The sequence below is a fragment of the Brassica napus genome, chromosome A3, assembly GCF_020379485.1.
Source record: "Brassica napus cultivar Da-Ae chromosome A3, Da-Ae, whole genome shotgun sequence".
In the NCBI taxonomy this organism is placed as follows: Eukaryota; Viridiplantae; Streptophyta; class Magnoliopsida; order Brassicales; family Brassicaceae; genus Brassica; species Brassica napus.
In genome coordinates, this window is record NC_063436.1 from 17,846,341 (window position 1) to 17,867,469 (window position 21,129).

The 21,129-nt window shown below is 33.9% G+C and overlaps 3 protein-coding genes and 1 long non-coding RNA gene across 8 annotated transcripts; 3 read left to right on the forward strand and 1 right to left on the reverse strand.

Annotated features, from left to right (window-relative positions):
- The first annotated feature begins 46 nt into the window (after positions 1-46).
- Positions 47-1,280, forward strand: LOC106439404 (30S ribosomal protein S20, chloroplastic-like). 2 transcript variants are annotated; one of them, XM_013880848.3, is made up of 3 exons: positions 154-365; positions 438-601; positions 899-1,280. In XM_013880848.3, the coding sequence occupies exons 1-3, from the start codon at positions 251-253 to the stop codon at positions 1,151-1,153; spliced, it is 534 nt and encodes a 177-aa protein (XP_013736302.1). In that variant the 5' UTR covers positions 154-250; the 3' UTR covers positions 1,154-1,280. The 2 variants fall into 2 exon arrangements, with proteins under 2 accessions (XP_013736301.1, XP_013736302.1); XM_013880847.3 differs by having other exon boundaries at positions 47-601.
- Positions 1,281-3,292: 2,012 nt separating this feature from the next.
- On the forward strand, positions 3,293-5,351 carry LOC106439403 (ethylene-responsive transcription factor 4-like). Its single transcript, XM_048776458.1, has one exon. It carries the CDS (start codon positions 4,378-4,380, stop codon positions 5,011-5,013), a length of 636 nt encoding a protein of 211 aa, XP_048632415.1. The 5' UTR covers positions 3,293-4,377; the 3' UTR covers positions 5,014-5,351.
- Positions 5,352-12,070: 6,719 nt separating this feature from the next.
- On the reverse strand, positions 12,071-15,361 carry LOC106444028. 4 transcript variants are annotated; one of them, XR_007338247.1, is made up of 6 exons: positions 14,436-15,361; positions 13,577-14,334; positions 13,381-13,458; positions 13,231-13,256; positions 13,029-13,110; positions 12,071-12,935 (listed from the first exon to the last, which is right to left on the reverse strand). It is a non-coding gene; the product is annotated as an uncharacterized LOC106444028 (long non-coding RNA). The 4 variants fall into 4 exon arrangements; XR_007338248.1 differs by having other exon boundaries at positions 13,231-13,458; XR_007338249.1 differs by having other exon boundaries at positions 12,071-12,656; positions 12,855-12,935; positions 13,231-14,334.
- A 152-nt stretch (positions 15,362-15,513) lies between these two features.
- LOC106444029 (probable protein phosphatase 2C 39) lies at positions 15,514-18,775 on the forward strand. Its single transcript, XM_048776460.1, has 6 exons — positions 15,514-15,647; positions 16,100-16,345; positions 16,415-16,691; positions 16,965-17,119; positions 17,192-17,341; positions 18,530-18,775. Exons 1-5 carry the CDS (start codon positions 15,603-15,605, stop codon positions 17,327-17,329), a joined length of 861 nt encoding a protein of 286 aa, XP_048632417.1. The 5' UTR covers positions 15,514-15,602; the 3' UTR covers positions 17,330-17,341; positions 18,530-18,775.
- The last annotated feature ends 2,354 nt before the right edge of the window (positions 18,776-21,129 follow it).

The window sequence follows — 21,129 nt, forward strand, 5'->3', positions numbered from 1 at the left end:
GTTACTACAAAAAAAATATGAAAAAACAGCAATTTCAGTTCTTGTTGCTAACTTGGGATAGATAAGACGGATTAATAACAAGATAAACTGGTGGGCCCCTTGAATGTAATGGGCCTTGGCCCGAGAGACGAAACATATAACAAGGGGTTAAAATGGTAAATTACAGTCGGAGACATCATCTCTTTCTTTCTGGATAACACAGAGACATCAAAGGAGACCAAAGAGAAGAGTTCGGTAGTAGAAGGAAGCCATGGCGACAGTAGTCCAGTGTCTTTCTTCATGTGCGAATCTCAATTCCAAATTCAAAGTCCTTTCGCTTAAGGGAGCTTCTTCTTCTCCAACTTCTTCCTTCTCCGCTCGTCGTGGTGCGTCGGCTACTGTCTGTTCCTCCCTTAGCTTCTCCCAGAGCGTTTCTCAATGTGTCGCATTCTCTACAGGGAACATGTTGGTACAGAATAGGCCAATGAGGAGGCAAATGGTTGTGTGTGAGGCTGCTCCCACGAAGAAAGCTGATTCAGCTGCAAAGAGAGCTCGCCAAGCCGAGAAGAGACGCGTTTACAACAAATCTAAGAAGTCTGAAGCTCGTACTCGGATGAAGAAGGTAAATGGTCAGTCATATTACTTCGCTTCACTTTGTGTTAGTATATGTTTGGGAACAAAATGTTTAGAGAATGTTTCTCCTTGGCACTTCTTGTAGTAACCTTTGGACAACGACAGTGATTAGTTTGATTCATATTGGGATATTGGTTATAGGTGGTGGGGCTTGTAGGGTGGGTTAGTCATCATCACCGTTGAGATGATTAGATGTTTTTGTTAGAACTTGGGGAAGGTCTGAAAGTCTTTGATAATTAGATAATTAAATGATAATTAAATTATAATTGTTACGTATACTAAACAGGTTTTGGAAGCACTAGATGGGCTCAAGAAGAAAGCAGAAGCGCAACCGGATGAGATTGTGACGGTGGAGAAACTGATAGGAGAGGCTTATTCTGCAATAGACAAAGCTGTCAAGGTTAGAGCGCTACACAAGAACACCGGTGCGCGTAGGAAGTCTCGCTTGGCCAGGAGGAAAAAGGCCGTTGAGATCCACCACGGTTGGTATGTCCCTGCCACAGCAGCAGCAGCGGAAGAAGCTGTGGCCATGGCTGCCTAAAAAGAACATGGACTAAGATTAAGATTGTTTTTGCTATAAGATAACGTGGAAGATGTGAAAATTGCATCATGTATAATTCAGACTCTTCTTTTGAACTGTTGAATCTAAAGGCTTTTTGTCTTGATAATTGGCTTGGGCCTTGATCTTGTTTAGTAAGGTCTCAGTTTTTGGCTCCGGCACCATTCCTCTTCACATCATGGCCTTCTTTGCCTTCATCGTCCCGTAGCTGATAACATCTCGTCTGCATTTAGAAGCAATGATATCTTTCCAAATCATGTTGGCTTCATCAACATTTTCCAGCACACACACATATTATGCAGCTGAAAATAACATTTTCACAAACTTTCCAAGTTTGAATCTTCGAAAGCCATACGTAACATATTAACACTATTGCAGTTAACCAAAATTTCCTGATAATTAATTGTTGCAATTAAGATACAAACTATTATAATCCCTTATATATATGTACGTAGTATATATGATCAAGGAACTCGTTAGTTTTGTTTGAGAATAGCTATGTTAATAAGGATAATTCTTAACTCTTTTTCTAGAATAGTAATAGAAGGTTTTATGAAAAATATTTCTTGTAATACGTCCTTAAATTTACATATTAAATTTACAAAGGGAATTTGATATGTAGGCTGTATTAGTGGAAATTAAATAATACCTTAGTGAGTCCATTGTGTTTGTAGATAGATCTTTAATAGAAATAAAAGACTACTACATTATTTTACAGAATGGATTTTTTAATTCATATATCCAGAAGATTCTGTGGCCCAAGAAAACCCAATCCATTATCCATAAAGTGGAGACATTATGTAGCTGTCGTTAAAGTAAAACAAAGAATATAATAAATCAATTAACCATAATTTAATTAACTGGTCTTAAATCTCAATCACACGTCTCCCTGCCGTCAAGAACAGATGGTGGGCCCACCGCCATTGGAATCTTGACTAGCCAACACGGCCACCATTCTCTCCTTGTCTCCTGATCGTTCTCCACGCGTCTGATTGACCGTGTGGCACTATAGGTTTGTTTTTTAAATTCGATTAATTATTTTATTTAGTGAGTGCACTAGTGGGACCTTGTTGCCTTTTAATAAGTTTTTGGAGGAGGGGCGGCTATATGTGACCTTTTGTATTTTTAAACTTTTAATAAAACTGTAATAAAAAGGAGTCAAAATCAACGTTGAATTAGAGTTGAGTTGAAGAAGTCACCCATACTACTTTTTTCACGCGATCGCCGTCGGCACGTGTTTGACGGTGAGATTCACGCGTTCACATGGAAACGCAGTTTCTGAGCCGCGCCTCTTGCCACACGTTCAGATTTTTCGCGTTATATTGTATGGTATATAAGTTCCGAATGGTAACTGCGGTTTGAGCGGTGCGGGACAAGCGATTTAACTGTGATGTGGTTTTATTAGTTATAAAAATGTATAGATATATGATATATGTAGAAATTTTTATTACTGTTAATTGCGGAGCGGGGCAAAGCAGCTCGTAACATTCGAAGCCCTAGTTTCTCTCGCATCTTCACAGACGCAGCTGCAAATTTATTTCCAAGTTGTTGCATTTATTTTTATCGTAGCTGATTATACCCAATATTTCCTAGTTTTGTAGATACTTCAAACTATGAATTAGATGTAGTTTTAAGGTATTTTCAATTGAAATAACAATGCACAAATTTATATATTCTGTAAATGTAAAAAAATCATAATTTTTTTTGACAACAATAAAATTAAACTATGATGTATGCTCGTCCGACTCAGAAAATCAAGCTAGAGACATAGAATCGACATAAAACATAGCAGAGGTGAACACCTAGCATCTCGTAAGAGCTTGTCCGCCACTAAATGATGCGCCTTTGGAATGTGTCGGATTTTGAAAGTAGAAAAAAAAGTCTTACTGCAATGAAACTTCTACTAATCGTAAATTTAGTTTTTTCTTTATCTAATTTATAGCATAAATACTCATATTTTGGATAAAAATTATGTGTTCGTATATACATGTTGTGTGTCAATAAATTTATTTGAAACAGTTTAAACTCTAAGCGTAAGCGTGCAAATTCAAATGCAGCTGTAGTTAATTCTACTTATTTTATCTATCTTTTATAAGAAAACAATCTTTTAAATATTTTTTTTTTTTTTTTTTGATAACTCTGGTATCTGGGCAGCCACATTCCCAACTATCCCCCCGAAAGGGGTCCAGCGCCCCAACGGAAGGGATGTTAAATCCGTTGTGACCAAGACTCGAACCCGGGTGACGGGCAGTACAGCTATACCTCCTTTACCACCAAGCTACGAGCGCTTGGTTACAATCTTTTAAATATTAAACCACGTGAGCAACCGGCACAAAACAGTTAAAGTTACATAGTATAATTAATCTCATAAATAAATGTTGATATGGGATTGCATTTTAATTCATTTGATTACGAATTGAGAAAAATAAACGAGTATATAAGGAATTCATTGTGTGAGGGAAACACAGCAAGCCCCATGCATTTCCATTCAATGCGTAACATATATTTTCCTGGTTTCCTCTGATATACTGCCCTTTGTATCACTTTTTGTTTACATCAGATAGGTTTTTCGTTTTAAGTAATGATACTCTTGGTTACAAGAAATGAATAAATGTTACTTTAGCATCAAATATTTATAAACATAAAAGATACTCCACGTGATAAATAGCTCTAAATATGTATTGATGAGTAAAAGTAAGATCTGTTTTATAAAAAAATTGATTGCAAAGATAGAATAATTTAATTATCTTACTGTTAAAATATTCATCAATTACATTCAAACATATATATATATTCCACGAATGTATTTTGTTAGTATATGTTTCTATTTTTAAAGCATGTATATGTGTTATACCATGTGTTGATATACATTTTAAATATGAGCTAAAAAAATGAAAACGCTTGGTGGTAAAAAATAAAAACAAAATGAAGGGTTAATACGAAAACAAGGAATCTTGAAGGAGGACACAGACACACGTGGCAAAGGATAAGTGGAAGATAGGAAGAAAACCATGAAAACCGCTGTTCTTGTAAGAGAAGCCGCTAAAACCATTTTCAGGCTTTGACTGTTCACAACAAAGCGCCCCAAAAGGAGCGTCGCTTTTACTCTCTCTCCATCTATATATAAACAACACCTCCTTCCTCTTCCATCTTCAATTATCACACCACTCTCTCTCTCTCTCCCTCTCCTCCTTTATATTTTAGTTATGGCCAAGATTGGTTTGAAACCCGACCCGGTTAACAATAATGCCAAGGAGATTCGTTACAGAGGCGTTAGGAAGAGGCCATGGGGCCGTTATGCCGCGGAGATCCGAGATCCGGGTAAGAAAACCCGGGTCTGGCTCGGTACTTTTGATACCGCCGAAGAAGCGGCGCGTGCTTACGATGCGGCGGCGCGTGATTTCCGTGGGGCCAAGGCTAAGACCAATTTCCCCAATTTTCTCGAGCTGAGTGAGAAGGTGCCGGCTGCCGGCGGCGGGTTCGAGCGTAGCCCTAGCCAGAGCAGCACCCTCGATTGCGCTTCTCCTCCGGCGGCGGTTACGCCGGCGAGTGCTGGGATTGCTCCGCCGCAGCTCGAGCTTCGCCTCGGCAACTATCAGATCCCGTTGGCGCGTCCTGTTTACTTCTTGGACGTTATGGGAGTAGGCAACGGAGGTCGTGCTCCGCCTCCGGTGGCGTCGGCTTTTAGGTTGCCGGTGATGCATGTGGCTACAAAGGTTGCTTGTGTGGCTCAGAGCGACTCTGATTCGTCGTCGGTTGTTGATTTCGAAGGTGTGATGGAGAAGAGATCTCAGCTGTTTGATCTAGATCTAAACTTGTCTCCTCCGTCGGAACAGGCCTGAACTTATCGAAGGTGGTCGTGGTCGTGCTCATTTCCGACGCGCATGCGTTTTTTTTGTTTGTTTGGGAGCTGAGAGAATTCGTATTCTCGTAGTTTTTTATTCTCTCTCACTCTAGAATAATTATTATTATCGGTTTTAAGAAAAAAACTTCAATCGGGAGAGAGAATATAATTTTAGCTGACATGGATCGTTATGTACATATTATTACATAACTGGAGATCTGAACTTTTGTTGTGTGCTTTTTTGCGACTTGGTTTCACCTTGTTGTTCCTCTATCTGTAGCCTTTAATTTTGTTATTGCAAATTTTATATCAATAATTTGGTGATCTTCATAATTATCTTCATCTAATTTTTCACTCCGCAATTGTTTCAAAAAATCTAAAATCAGTTCTTTTTTGGTATTAGTTTGATTAAAAATCTTATTTTTCGTTTGGCATTGATTAAATAAAATCGCAAAAATAACCGAAGTTGGAGTATGATAAAACTTAATTAGAGAGAGAGTTAGATACAAGTTTCCAAGCAGCCGGAAAAAAATAAATTCATCTTTTCTCAGAAAAAAAAAGAAAAGAAGAAGTTTCCAGCAGACACGCAGCCGACGTGTGTGGAGCCCCTTTTTCTCTGCGGCGTATATTAGTAAAAATAATTGGCGTTTACGTCACCAATTAGGGACTGCATACAAAGTACGAACTACTTTTCCTCTTAACTGAAATTTGAGTTCTGAAAAGATGAATGAATTGTTTCTTTTTTTTTTTGCTTAACAGATGATTGAATTGTTCCAAAAAAAAAACAGATGAATGAATATTAATACTCTTAGGTTCTGCCAGAAAGAACCTAGATTTTTAAATAGATAGATTCTGCCGTTCAAAAGATAAGTTTAATACCGATAAATTTTTCTTTTGCTCGCTACTGATACTTTTCATCGCATTATCATTATATTTTCCCAATTTAAAACAAGATCTCCATTTGAGTAAAAACATATTTTAAGAAACAACTAGCAATGTGTTTTAATTTTTCTTTATATGAATATCTTGTTAACAATTAATACTACCCTATCAAGATTAACCGTTGGTACTATATATCTCACTATTAAGAAATATTTTTAATGATATAAAATTGAGATTTTCTAGATGAGTTGTATTAACACATATTCTTTAAAATGCATATTTTAAGATTTTCACGCATTAAAAAAATATATTAAATTTTAGTTATCAATATATTATTTTCTGTTATTATTTTTTTTATAACTTTTAACCAATATAATTTTAATAAACATAATTATGTTTTTTAAAGTTTACAATTTACAGTTAATTTATATATTGAAAATATAAAAAATATATTTTTTTGAAATATTTTTTTTTTCTAAAATATAAACCTTTTAGAAACGGAAAGAGTATCATGTTAATCGTTAAACTAGTCATATAATTTATAAAATATTTATTTCCCCTATTCTTTTCCGTTATGAATATGGCTGGTTAATAAGATTTTTTTACTCTTCTATTTTTTTTAGCGTAAGAACATTATTGTTTTATACTCCTATCTGTTAAGAGTAATGATAATGCGTTGTTTTCGAATATGGGTTGGTGTAAGTCTGTAAGATGAAACGAGGTTAGGAAAATAGTAATGGTTGTGGGTTGGGATAAAACGGCGACGTAGGAGCGGGTGTGGGAGAAAGCGGCTTCATAATGAGAGGTAGAGAAGATAGGTTTGATTGGATTCTTGTCCCCAACTCCGCAATCAAAAAGGGTAAAGAAACTATCTCATCGTGATTCCCGTGTAGATCCAATGGTTAGATTCAACTCTTTATCCACGTGGATGGATCTGAACATTTTGGAGTATTAATTATAGAAAAAAATAAAGAGTGAGGCGGCACCGACGGTGAGGCAGCGCAAGTAATCCTTTTCAAAAGACTGAATCAGTGACGATGGTGCCCACATTTCTTCTTTTCTTTAATATTGATGAAAAGTTATCAGTAGCGAGCAAAAGAAAAAATGTAAAAATTTCTTTTTCTGATACGTAGAACTACTCAACTAGTATTGTACGAACAAATTCATACAAAGTGTTTTAAACTTAAAATCCTCAGTTTTTACAACCGTTTCTTTTTTGATAAACATTTACAACCGTATCTAAGACAATGATTTTTTTAACTATAAAAAATGAAATTATATTAGTACGATATGATTTGCTAATGTAGTAATTTCCCCTGTTCGGAATTGCGCTAGGCGCTAGTCGGGCGCTCGATACGGGCCTAGCGCCTTGACGAAAAATCGGAGATTAATCGGGGAGTATGCGGGGTCTAGTTTTTAATGATTTTATTTAGTTTAATATTTAAAATAAAATATAATATGTAAATATATATTATAATGTGATAATTTATGTATATTGAAATTCATATTAACATTTAAATTAACTAAATCCCATGTTAGTATACATATAGATATATATTTATATGATACAATTGTAAATATTCAAATCCATAAATCAAAATGATTTAACCGTTGAACCTATTGTAGACATTAGAATCACCTATTTAAGATTTATCAAAATGTTTATATCACGTACGAGAAAAGAAACAGTACAGTTTGTAGCAGATATTATTAATTTATTGTATAGAAAAATCCAACAATAAATAAAGATTAAAATAAGAAAAAGATGTGCGAAATTAAAAAAAAAAGGAGCTCTAACTACATTCCACGTCGGAGAGCAAAATAAGAAGAAACATGTCACATTATCTATAAATATAGATGTTTCTCCTTCGCTTAAGTTACAAGGTGGGCTTCCACAAAAGCCCAATACCTGTCAAAAGTGTTAAAATTAATCAGGAAAAATCGGTTAAAATCGTTAAAATTCCGATTAATCAACTTAGGCGGGCGGTTTATTGTGGTCCGATTAGGTGACCCGATTTGGTCCTAATCGCCACAGTACTCATACGCCGAGCGCCTAGGCGGCCGAGTTTTCGGCTAGGCGCCCGTGTTTTCGAACAGGGGTAATTTCACAAGTGATAACCAGACGGAATGATTATTGGACAGTAGATAAGAGAGTATTAGGGCCGGCGCGCGTGAAAGAGGCATGAGATGTAAGTTCTCTGTTGACGAGGTTTATGTCGGGATTCTTGGTTGTCTTCACATGCATCTCCACCGTCCGATAAAGTTTGATATTCATTGTCTTTTTTTTTAGTAATTGTTTTCTACTGTATTTTATTTCTCACTCATACATTAGTTTACGTGAATACACCATAAATTTTTTTTTTTACATTTTGGTCCCTCATTTTATTATCTTACTATCCCCACTCTCTTGATTTTCCATATAGAACTACAATTTTTTTTTCTTAATTCGTGCTTGATTTTGGAAAAAATGGTAAGATGTATATACATCGTTATGAACCATATAAAGCGATGTTGTTTACACTCTCTTCAAAAATAACGATTTTCTGCAATTTGTTTTAAAAAAACATATAAAGCGGAAATATTATAAATTTATACTTATATTAGAATAAACAAGATACATGTTAGTTGCAGATACGGCTATCAGGATCACATCACAATTATTAAAGAGCTAGAAATATATATACGTATTAAAATATTATTATAGTGGGAATAATTCATTTAAAGGTTAAAGACACGTGTGAAACAAGATTAACTGCGGCGGCCGCTTTACATGGGCTAGGACCCACACGCTTCATAGTATGGTCATCCAGAATCTCAATCCCAACCAACCAGATTTTTTCCCTCCTTTTTCTTCTCACCAGATGCCAAGTCGGCCATTTACACCACACTTACTATTCATATTATTGCTTTGTTCACTCCCTCTCTTTTTCATTAATGTGGGTTGTGGGAGGTCACCGCTACCGTTAAAGTGTCGTTAGGTCAGCTGAACTGTCGTCTTTCATTGAAATTTCAAGGAAAGCTTATTGGGCTTCACGTGTCCGTTTCGACATTTACAATCACGCCGTCAACTCCATTTCATTTATTTTAATATAAATAGAATTACGTAAATAGTGTTTTTAAACTTTTTTCTTTTTCATAATATTATTAAAAGAAGAAAATTAGTGGAGACCAGAATTTCTCTCTCTCCTCTTGGAGATGAGATGAAGCTTTCATCTTTCTTTAGGTTTGATTCTGAGAAACTTTGGATCTTCAGGCTTCGCCGACTTAGTTTCCGGAAGAAGATAACTTCTCTAACATTTTTTTCGCCGGCTCTGTTCCCGCGTCGTACTATCCTCTCATTGATGGCGGTTCTGTCTATGGATTCTTGAGTGGTGACTCGGCTTGATTTCATGTTTTGATGGCTTGATGTGACGGATGAGATTTCAATTTGTTCGATTGATGCTTTCCGATGATCTGAAATCAAGGGATAATGGTGTATGAAAGTTGAGTGAATGATTTTAACCGTTTGGATGGAGATTTTGTTTCTGGATGAGATCTTGATTTCTCGTCTGATACTCTCCGGTGATAACATGCAAAGCTGATGAAGTGGTGAGTTTGGGTAAGTGCTTTCTCCCAGTGTGATCCGGTGAGGCGCCGTTCGGTTTCCGGCAAAGTCCGGTGAAACGCCGTCCAGTCTCCGACATGATTATCTTTCTGACGCGTGTCGTGCTTCGCTGTTGAGATTTTCGACACGTCTTTGTTCGGCGTGACATGTGTGTCGCGTCTCACGTTTTTTGAGATTAGGTCTCTTTTTGGTCTGTTTGAAGTTTGGACCAGTGTTAGGCCATTATGTTTAATTTTTTGGGTTTTATGTTTGTAACTAGATTTCCTTCTTTTAATAATACTAGAGATTTTTCCCGGGCTACGCCCGGGGTTTTCTCCTATATTATAATTTTATTTAGTTTATTATGGATTTTGGATTTGACTAAAAATTTTATACTTAGACTGAATGTGATATATAAATTATTAAACAAATTTGCAATTATTTGTATTGATTTTGTTGACTAAATTTTAAAATTATTAAAATTTATCTGTTTTTCTTTCAATATATCAAAATACATATAAGTTGGTAACCAAACTGAATTAAAAAAAATTAGTTCAAATTCAATTATTCTTTTATCTTGTTTATTTGAATTTTATGAAAATATGGTCAAAATGAGCATATAATTCGAACATTTTTAACGTTAAAATCAGCCAATATATATATTAAAATTTTAATATTGATTATTTATTATTTGGTGATAAGAAAATCTATATGAATTTGTTATTAAGTGTTAAGGCAGTGAAGAAATGAAGAACAATTGAAATCTAAAAGTGATGTACATTGAAAGAATCCTTAAATTATGTCAAATACTTTTGTTTCCATGCAGCAAAACAAAATATTAAAAATTAAAATTATAATAATATTCTCTAAGAGCTATTTATTGAAAATTTATCATTTTATGTGTATTTGAACTATTGCATTTTATACTATATTATATTTAAAATTTTGTATAACTAATTTGCATTTTTTTTGTTATTTTGTTGGCAGTTTAGATTATCTTAATTGAAAAAGACATAATTATATCGTAAATGAATGAATATGAAGAACACAATTCTCAAATAATGCACTTAAAACAATATTATAGATTAAGTTGCTAATGTGAAATCAATTTTTGAACATCTACAACCATTTTAATATGTTTGATTGTGTATCATTGAATCTATTAAATCAGATTCTAAGAATTTGTAAAGTAAAATGAATTAGAAATATATAAAATATATTCTAAATTAAATAAATATGATATTTAGTTATTTTTGTCATAATAACGTATTTAGTTCATTTTTATATTTATTTATTATTTTTAATTGTTAACTTATGATTGATTGTTTTTCTTATACTGGTATCATCTTTTCGTATAAAAGTGTGACATATATGTTAGGACAAAATAGTAATTGGTTGATTAACTGTCGTTTCTTATCAAAAGTCTATTAATTATTTTTGGATATTTTTTGTTTATTAAAATAAAATATTGTTTATATATTTTTTATCAATCGATATGTGATATTATTTAACTATGGTTGGATGTAGTAATCATGATTTTGTGTTTTTTTATTAAAATAGTTCATGATTTTAATGGTTATATTTTATGTTTGTCTGTGTTAGTTTTTTGAATTTTGGTGTTTTGTTACATAATGTAATATTTTATAGAGTTTATGAGTGAATGATGTTGAAATAATCTATAGATTGGTGCGCTATTCATTATTTTGTGTGTTGGCTGTGGTTATTTTAGGGAGTGTATGTTTTTGATAGATAATATGTATAAATAATTAATTTTCAACTTGGTTTTTAAGGAATTGATACAGCTATTAATCAGTTTTTCATATGTTGCTTAATTTTAATTCTAACTATTTTTACCACTATTTTCAAATTTTTACATTGATTAAGTTTTTTATTTAATTCACATATTTAATTTTTTGTGGTTTTAAATATATTTAAACTATGTTAATTTGTGGAGAACTAATTGTTGTTTTTGTTTAGTTTTGATTTTTTTCTGCAAAGACTCATAATGGATATATGATTTTATATATTTATTGTTCACTTTTGTACATACATGGCTTTTAAGCATCATCGTAAAATAAAAAAAAATCAATTATGAGTTTAATTTTAATAATTGTAATATTAATAAATATAATACTTTAATTTTAATTTAATATTACAATAATATTTTATGAAATTTAATGGACTTTAAATAGTTTTTTGTTAGACAATAAGAAACTAAATATTTAAGAATTATTTATAAAAGTTTATAAATCCAACCCCACCCCTTGAATACTAAACTCCAAACTCAAATGTTAGGATATTTTTGATTGAAAACGTTTTTGTAAAATGGTATTATTTTAAGAAATTTAACTTGTTTTTTAATTGGTTATTTTAAATCATATGTAGATACCATTAAATGCTTATAGCCTAAAAAAAGTTCTTAATAAACCTTGTAATGATCGGAAGTCATGTGGAAAGTAATAAAACATTTTTCCACAAAACTCTTAACTTATGTTGGGAGATAGATACGTTGATCTCAAGAAACCTGCTATGTCAGTTCAGCTCTGCATTCCCAAGTGTATTGAGGTTTTGAAAATTAAATCTAGACATGGTTTCAATGTTTACGATTGACGATGTACAATTGCGCAGGCTTTGCTTGATGTAAGATGCCAATGCGTGGATGATATTTTCTGTGCAACTCCACAGGATGTTTAAATTCAATTTATGAATCAAGTCACACTGGTAAAACTAAATTGGGTCGTTCTAATCTGTCTGTTAGTTGTGCTGTTTAATAATTCATCTTACAACATGAGGTACACTTATCTTCATTTTAAAGTCTTAAGATTTATACCTTCGGCTGTAAAAAAAATTGATACCATCGAAACAAAAAATTTGAAACCAAAACTAAACCGTAATAAGAAAATAACCAGATTACGCTGGGTTCGGTGAGAACGGAAAGTACTACTTTATTATTGGACTCATACTTAAAATTCTAGATAGCTAATGGGACCGCAACCTCTGTTTATAACTCATAAACTCCTGCGTTGGATCTCTTAAATGCAATGGGTCTTCTTGGGCATCAGAAATTTCTTGGGAGCAGAAGTTTGAGGAGCTTGTGTTGTTGGGTCCACCGGACTGTCTTGATGATTTCAGAGAATCAAACATATATAGCTATAAAACGAACTAAGTGGACGAACCTGCGGTGGAGAGTTCAGTACGTAATTGTTCAGTTCAGCAAGAGTAACTGTTTCATTTTTTCGCACATCTCCATACTTGGAAGATGTGAAGCTGTAACCATCATCAGATCCAGATAAACTACTAAAAAAAATTAATCCGTCTTTGGAGAACAGTGTGTATCAGATTTCATAAACAACAGTTAGTATGGAATCTCTTACGCTGCTAGAAAACTCTGGCCGGTGAGACATTCATTGCCAAAATAGAAGTGTGTTCCAGAAGTAGTATCAGGAAAAGCCAACCTGCAATACTCAACATGATCAATCATTTGTACCAAAACAGAGTTAATCAGTAATGAAGATAAACACAATGAAGCTTGCAATAGTTTTACTCACAAGCCGTTTCTACAGCAGTGCTTCTAGTCCTTGAAAATTCTGAACTTTCAGAAGCGTTAAATAAGTCATCGCGTTAAATAAGCTGCGATAATAACCAAAAGAAGAATTTTGAAGATACGGGAAAGCCAAGAGAGAGATGGATACAACATAAGTCCTTCACTGTTGCTTTGTAAAAAAGAGGACTGCAGGAGAGAGATTATACCTTTTCAACCTCTTCATTTGGCATATCTGCAATAAGAAGTCCAGCATCACCATAAAGCAGCTTAAAAAACATTCCAAAACATATGCAAAAACGCATCAGACAACAGTTTAGACCAAGTATAATACAACTTTAAGAAACATAGTACACAACCTTGAGGCTCTAAAGATGGCATGACGGATTTCATCAGAAGCAGAATGACCAAGACAACCTGCATCACTTTGTTTGAGCCTGAACCAATAAGAACCAAACTACAAATCAAAGACTTAATGTACATATATTAATCTCAATTACATTCAAGCAACGCCCATTTATTCATAGTTACAAAAACAACAACAAAGAAACCGACCTTCCATTGTGTCTATATTGTTGTCTGAACTCCTTGAATTTGATATTTCTCATGTTTTCAAAAGAGAAAGCATATTCAGAATTATTTCTTGACAGCCTCTCTGTTTTAATTAACAACACTCTCCTTGTGCTCCCTCCCTCCCTTCCTTTCTTTTTGTCTTCGACAAAGTAACTGCAATAACAACAAAAAGAAAAACTATACCTTTATAACCATTCATCAATTGATTCGACAATATTAGCAAAGATTTATGCTTTATTGAAAAGGGTCCCTTTTCTCAGAAACCGTAAACCATTGACGGCGTGGCGTCTACAGAAGAACAGACAGCTTCCAAGCTCAGTAATGAAGTGCTATAATTTTAAGAAACAGATCCATGGAAGAGAGAAGAATGAAAGAGTTCAGACATGACCTGTCTAGGCATGTATTCTAGGTTTCAAACAGATGAAATGAAAAGTGAAAGAAACAAAAGTAGACTACTTTTCTATGAATTGTAAAGTATAAAATCTTCATGAAATTGGAAGGTGGTCATGTGTTTGCTTACCGGAATTAATTTTCCATCAAGGAGAAGCATACTAACCCCCATAAATTCACCGGATTTCTTCCCATTCCAAGATTCCCAAATCTGAAGAGACCCACTTCAATGGTGGATCTAGAACGAACGGCCTACAAATCGGCGAGTCACGTGTTTGCCGTAACTGAAGAGATGATTTTGAGCTGCCGCGGCTTGTCGCAGCGTTGATAAAACGAACAGGGGACTCATCCTAAGGATAAAAATGAATTGTGCCAGGAATCAGCAAACGCAAGAAAGAAAATCAATATTTTTGCGCAAACAATCGAGATGCATACTGATGGAAAGACTTACCTTTGTGAATTTTGATGTCAATCGCACAGCCGCACAACCAACAATCCATCTGCTTTTATTGATAAAAATTAATGAGGTTGGTTTCATCAAAAAAACGGAGGTTTTACCATAAAAGAAACGGTGGTTTTACCAACAAAAAAAAAACAGAGGTGAAAGAATCGGCAACAGAGATGGAGAAGTAGAAGAGACGAAACATATCAACAAATCAGCATCTCAAGTTTGGGCTTAACAGGCCACACGGAAATTTTGGAACAGATAAAAAAAATCAGGTCCAACATTTTCATTTCTATCTGTGACGTGGTAAAAAGAAATGTTCTAATTGGTTAAATATTTTTTCTGACGTGGATAGTCTCACAAGGCTTCATATTCACCTTTTAGTATAGGTTAGATTACCAGTGTTTTTGAACTTCTAATTGCTTTGTCCATATATATATATATATATATATATTTTTTATATATATTACTTGTATAGTTTCCTTTTTGATAGCTGTTCTGTTAAAAAAAAAGTTTCCTGTTTGATACTGATCTTTTGGTGGTTGCACATCGGTATAGTATAAACCGAAATCTGGTTTCTTTTGGTTTTGGTTTAAGGCATCTGGTTGGTCTAATTGATTCATGTATATAAACCAGGCCAATTGTACATTTGATTAATCAGCGAGAATTAATTCATTTACTCATATAGAATCATATATATAGACTTGATAGTTGATACTGTATAACGCGAACCTCTCCAAGAAAGCAAAACGCAAACTAAGTATATTTGTAAACATGAACATATTACTACGTTTTATTCGTGTTGTTTTGAAAGCATCAGCAAAGAACCGACCCATATCCAGCCTGAGTTAAAAGCATTAAAAGAAAGTCTAGTTGAGCCCATTTAACTGCCCATGTAAAGAGAATCATGCAACAGAAACATTTTCGGCCGTTCATTATTTGTTACATGTTTAGCAAAAAAGAAAAAAAAAGTCAAAGGTGGTGCTAAAACGTCAGTCATAGCCGCAAAGAAAGCGGCGGTGGAAGCTGACATGCAACTTATGACGTTCGTGTCATCTTACCCGACACTCTCTCGCTCTCTAGAAACAAGATAATGTCGCATATGCATTTACGCTTGTGTTCTTTTATTACATCAACATATTACATTTACAATCGAGTTCTCATCTTCGAACCATGACGGGTAAGGAAGTTCTCCACAAGATGAAGGAAACCGTCAAGGTCTCGATTCTTTCTTATTTCCCACGTTACCTGAAAAAAATCGCTTACGGTATCAAGATTTCGATAACCTAGCCATTATAATTTGAGTAGGTACTTCTTAGAGGATCGGTCGAACGTAGCTAGATTCCATGTATCCGTTAGATAAGGACAAGCTTGTTGGAATCTGAGATGAGCTTACGGTTCTTGATATACTTAGGGTTTTCAACACTCTCTGTTCTTTCTTCTTTCCCACGTTACTTGAAAATATCAAGATTTTAACAACCTAGCCATAGTAGCTAGATTCCATGTATCCGTGAGATCCAGATAAGCTTGTTGGAATCTGAGATAAGCTTACGGTTCTTGATCCAGATACAATACTATACATACGAGGGTTTCAACACCCTCGGTGATAACTTGTCCACTCTTGGCTTGTCTAATAAGAAAGTTGACTGCTGTTATTATCTTTGGTATAGGAGAAAGTTGGGCTTGGTTCGTCAACAGATTCAGGGAAGGGCAAGAGCAAGATGTCGAAGCAGATCACGCACGGTTTCCACTTGTTGAAAGGGAAAGCTCTCCACGAGATGGAGGATTACGTGGTTGCCAAGTTTAAAGAAGTCGATGACAATGAGCTTGGCCTCTTTGCTATCTTCGATGGCCATCTCAGCCACGAGATTCCTGACTACTTGTGCTCCCATTTGTTTGACAACATCTTGAAAGAGGTAAGTTAATATCTCTCTAATCTGCATGTAAATCTTGAGAATATGTACTTATAATAACCTTGCATGCAGCCAAATTTCTGGCAAGAACCCGAGAAAGCGATAAAGAAAGCTTATTACATAACGGACACTAAGATTCTAGACAAGGCTACTGACTTGGGGAAAGGAGGTTCCACTGCTGTGACTGCTATATTAATCAACTGTCAGAAGCTGGTGGTTGCTAACGTTGGAGACTCTCGAGCTGTTATTTGTAAAAGTGGTGTTGCCAAGCCACTCTCTGTGGATCATGAACCTAACATGGAGAAGGATGAAGTAGAGAGCAGAGGAGGATTCGTTTCAAACTTTCCAGGTATCTTATTCATTTTATATCAATATGTTCAAAAAAATCGCTAGCGTTAACCAAGTCGTATTTGGGATCCCAAGGTTATAAAAAAAAAATTAGACCTTTTATATGGGATTAATGTTTAGGTGGACCTAGACCGATTTTTTAACGCCTAGACCGATTTTTTATTTATTTTAATTGCTTTATAAAAATCGTTTTTTGATTTTTAGAACACTGGTTAATATAGTCTGATCTTGTTGTTGCATATGCTTGAGTTTTTCTTGTGTTGAAAACATTCAGGGGATGTTCCTAGAGTTGATGGTCAACTGGCTGTGACAAGGGCCTTTGGTGATAAGAGTTTGAAGATGCATTTGAGTTCTGAACCATATGTTACGATGGAAGTCGTTGATGATGATGCAGAGTTTCTTATCCTAGCTAGTGATGGACTTTGGAAGGTTTTACTTCTCTCATAATATTACTCTTAGCGATTCACTTGTATGGTTGGGTGATTATTTAGAATCTTATAGGTTATGTCGAACCAAGAAGCGGTTGACTCGGTTAAGGGAATAAAAGATGCAAAGTCTGCAGCAAAGCGCCTTGCAGAGGAAGCTGTTGCAAGAAAAAGCTCAGATGATATCTCAGTGGTGGTCGTGAGATTTCAGTGAGCTCAGTTAACGGTTAGTTTTCTGCTCCTCCTATCCCTTGAATCTGTATTATATATTTATAAGCCTATTCAAGTAGTATTATTAACAAGTATCAAGTGAGACTCGAAAGTAAAAAAACACATCATAATTATTTCTTGAAACGTACAAGAGTTTTGTAGTTATATATTGGTGTAGGATTCAGTACCGCTAGTTACTTTTCTTGACATGGTTAGATGCCAATTATTTGGATAACAAGAGAATGTAGATATAGAAGTTAGGTGACAGAAGAGAGAGCAGCGAGTGTGTTTATATATGTTTATCTTATCTGTGGTCGCTTGAATGATGAGTTGGTCATAGGAAGTTTCATGTTTACCATTAAACCCTCTCCGGCCTGACCCTTCTCCGAAACTGTCACCAGAGGAACTTCTTTTAGGTTCATCAAACTCTGATAGCTCATGAAATCTGCTCAAACACCCCAAATATATCAAAAACTGAAAAGGATTTTTCTTGATAATCCGGAAGAAGTTAGTGTTACCTGCTGCATTGTTGACAAAAGCGTTTCTTGGTGTCTGCAACAGTTGCAGCAGATGCCTTTGCTTGAACTTCACAGAGTTTGTCTCTGCGGTAATACTGCTTAGCCTCAGTTAAGTTAGTGCACCAATCAACTTGGCACAACCGCGAGGGAAAAGGAGATCTGTGTTAGGATCTCTAGCTGCAACTGTTATTTAGCTTCGGATCATTTTAGGTTAGGATTAGTGGAAACATTGTTATATTCAGTTTAAACTTCTACCTTGCCTTCTTTGATTACATGTTGGTTTGTATTTGGTTTCAGCTCTGCCTTGTTTGTGGCCGTTGATTTATGCAGCATGAATAATTGATCTGTTCTGGAGCATGGCAGATAAACGCATTTAGTTGATGCTTGCACACTTTTTCTTTCATTCTTTCTTTCCGGTGTTAGACATTTATAATTTTTACCTAGAAAGATTCTATTTAGTGGGAGTGCAGTCACAGATTAAAATGTGGTAAAAAATTTGAGGTCACTTTACGTAGGAAGTCATTTCAAATGACACTTGGAACAAATTTTGCTACAGATGCTCTGATATTTAGGCTTTAAAGTTTAGCTGCTCAAAAGAAATTTTTTTCACCTAATAATACACCACCATAAAGTGACAGATCCTTTACTTTGTTTTAACCTTGTTTTGTTCTTTGAAAAATTGCTAGGAGAGAAGAAGAGAGACCTCTGCAGATTCCATTGTTCATAAGTCTTACTGGTCACTGAAACAAGTAAAGAGTCTTTCAGTTTGGACCAGCTAAAGAATCAGAAAATGAAACAAAGCATTGGCATTTCCTCTGTAAGATGCAATCGTCACCACTTCTATCTGCTCTTCTACTTTTTCTTTCTTTCTATTCCAACCTATTTGTCTGTTTGTGGGAATAAAATAAACAGTCCAAGCTTTCTCTGCTACATTTTTAACTATACATTACAACAGTTTATGAAAGATATATAGTTATAAGTAGTGGCTACTGAAAGAGACAAGATATAAAAGGTTTCATAAGCAAAACTGTACTTTCCCTCCTTTTCTCACATCTCCCTTTGATTCTCTCCATCTTCCAATTTTGGTCCTCACTAGAAATACAAATGTTTTAGCACATCAAAAGTATATGCTTAGAGGTAAACTATATGGGTTTTACTTTCGTTTTGTAAGCTATTGTATTCTTTTGTAATTTTGTCAAGAACAAAGTGAAAAATGGTAGAATATGATAATTTGTATTCATTTAGTAATCGGTGCCTGTTCAAGTTTTGGCCCTACAAGAAAAGAGATGCTATCATATTAATCCACAGGAAGTGAAGAATATCTACACACTATTAAAACTGAAAAATCTACACACTATTAAAAATGAAAAGTACCTTTTTGTAAATCCCTTTATTTCTTTATAAGTATTTACATTAGTGCCACTGCATTTAAATTTTAATTAAAAAATATCTATACTATTAAAATTGAAATAGTTTTTTAAGTTCCCTTATTTTTTGTAAGTATATATATCAGTGCCACTGTATTTTAAATTTTAATTAAAAAAATATTGAAATTATTTGTACCAACCTATCGAATATTCCTACTTACCTTAAACGTGTATATTACCACTTAATTACTTCATCACATTTCGGCCCAACAAAAACAAATTGAGAGCTTGTTTTTTTTAACTAAAAAATTGACATGCTTGATGAGATTTCTAATGTGTCCTCCTTTGATCTTCTCCAAACAACAAATTGAGAGATTGATCATTCGTAGACAGATTGGTAAAACTGTAAAAGCGTAAAGGGCAGCTTTTTATGGGTTTCATTTTAAACAGCAACGATAGCCTATAAAGTCATCAATATAATTACAACATTTCATTTAAAATAGCAGTGACCTGCTTGATGAGATTTCTACTGTGCCACCCTCTAATCTTCCCAAAACAACAAATGTGAGTTTTATTTCTTTGATGAGATTCTTTTGTGTTCATCTGCTAAGCAGTGTGGATGGTTGATTCCACAATTTTATTTATTTATTTTTTCTTTTAAAATCCATTACATAATATAGTTGAAAATATAATAGATTTATAACAACAAAAGTTACATAATCATAGGTATTATAATTCTTTTAAATTTACTTATTCTAAATAAAAAGAATCCTGAACTTTAAAAACGCGAATCATAATCTAGTTATAATTATTAAACATTCCGTTTCTCCCCCACCTCCATTTTGAATAAAATGTTAATTCAGCGGATATTTACAGACTTTAGATTTTTGGGAATTTGTTTTACCTTTTTACTGATTATTCGAATATCCAAAAAGATTAATTATTGGGTCTTAATTACATACATAATTAGTGCAGTATCATCTTGTAACTCATGAACATATTTTACGAGATATTATCTCTTTATAATATTGCATTCAGTTCTAAGGTAATTTTTATTTGCAATTTCATTGTTCTATAAAATCATCTATTTCTTTGTAAATTACGTTTCTACTAAGCTTTCGTGTTCTTCTCATAACTAGAAAAAGTCATACATTAACCAAATTAAAAAAAAAAAACCATTTTAATTATTCTTAGCCATAAAAGTTCTGATGTCTTTACAAACATCTCCTTCAGCACCTCTAGCTCCAGTTCCTCCAGCTCCGTCTGTTCAAGCTCAAGCTCCACAAGCTCAAAATCTGTCGACTCCTAAGCTCAATCTACCCAGGTAGATACACACATGAAAAACACAAAATAATTTATAGGTACATTTGAAAGGAAAACAGTTTAAGAGTTTCGTCTTCAATTTGGATTAAAGACATCATTCAAGAATATTTCTTTTAAATTTATAATGAAATTTTCAAATCTAATGTATTATAGTGATCAATAATTTTAGATAGATAAATGATATAAAATATCTTTAAATCTCAACCTAATGACACAAACTAATTCTTTATATTTTATATAAATCATTACAAATATTTAATCTAATAATACAATTTAAAACTGATGAAATGCCTAATTAGATAACACTATATAACACTAGAATCATAGAAACCATCAATTCATTCAAATTCAGTTGAACTTGATTCAATACCCAGCTTAGTAAATTTTCTCTGAATGTCTATTTATGTTTATATACAAGCAGTTTTTGAAGATTATCTACAAACAAACTAGTTCATTGTTTTTTTTTCCATTTTAGCTAATAAAAGCAAATTGAAATCGAATGTAACAACGGTTCACTCATAAATCTTCGAGAGCAACAAACAAATCATGTTTGAAGAAGTATAACTATTAACTTTTATTTGGTCTAACTATTAACT

Coding starts and splice junctions, on each gene's coding strand:
- LOC106439404 (XM_013880847.3), top strand. CDS start 251: ATGGCGACAGTAGTCCAGTGTCTTTCTTCATGTGCGAATCTCAATTCC. Junction 602..898: donor CTCGTACTCGGATGAAGAAG/GTAAATGGTCAG, acceptor TATACTAAACAG/GTTTTGGAAGCACTAGATGG.
- LOC106439403 (XM_048776458.1), top strand. CDS start 4,378: ATGGCCAAGATTGGTTTGAAACCCGACCCGGTTAACAATAATGCCAAG.
- LOC106444029 (XM_048776460.1), top strand. CDS start 15,603: ATGACGGGTAAGGAAGTTCTCCACAAGATGAAGGAAACCGTCAAG. Junction 16,692..16,964: donor ATTCGTTTCAAACTTTCCAG/GTATCTTATTCA, acceptor GAAAACATTCAG/GGGATGTTCCTAGAGTTGAT. Junction 17,120..17,191: donor CTAGTGATGGACTTTGGAAG/GTTTTACTTCTC, acceptor AGAATCTTATAG/GTTATGTCGAACCAAGAAGC.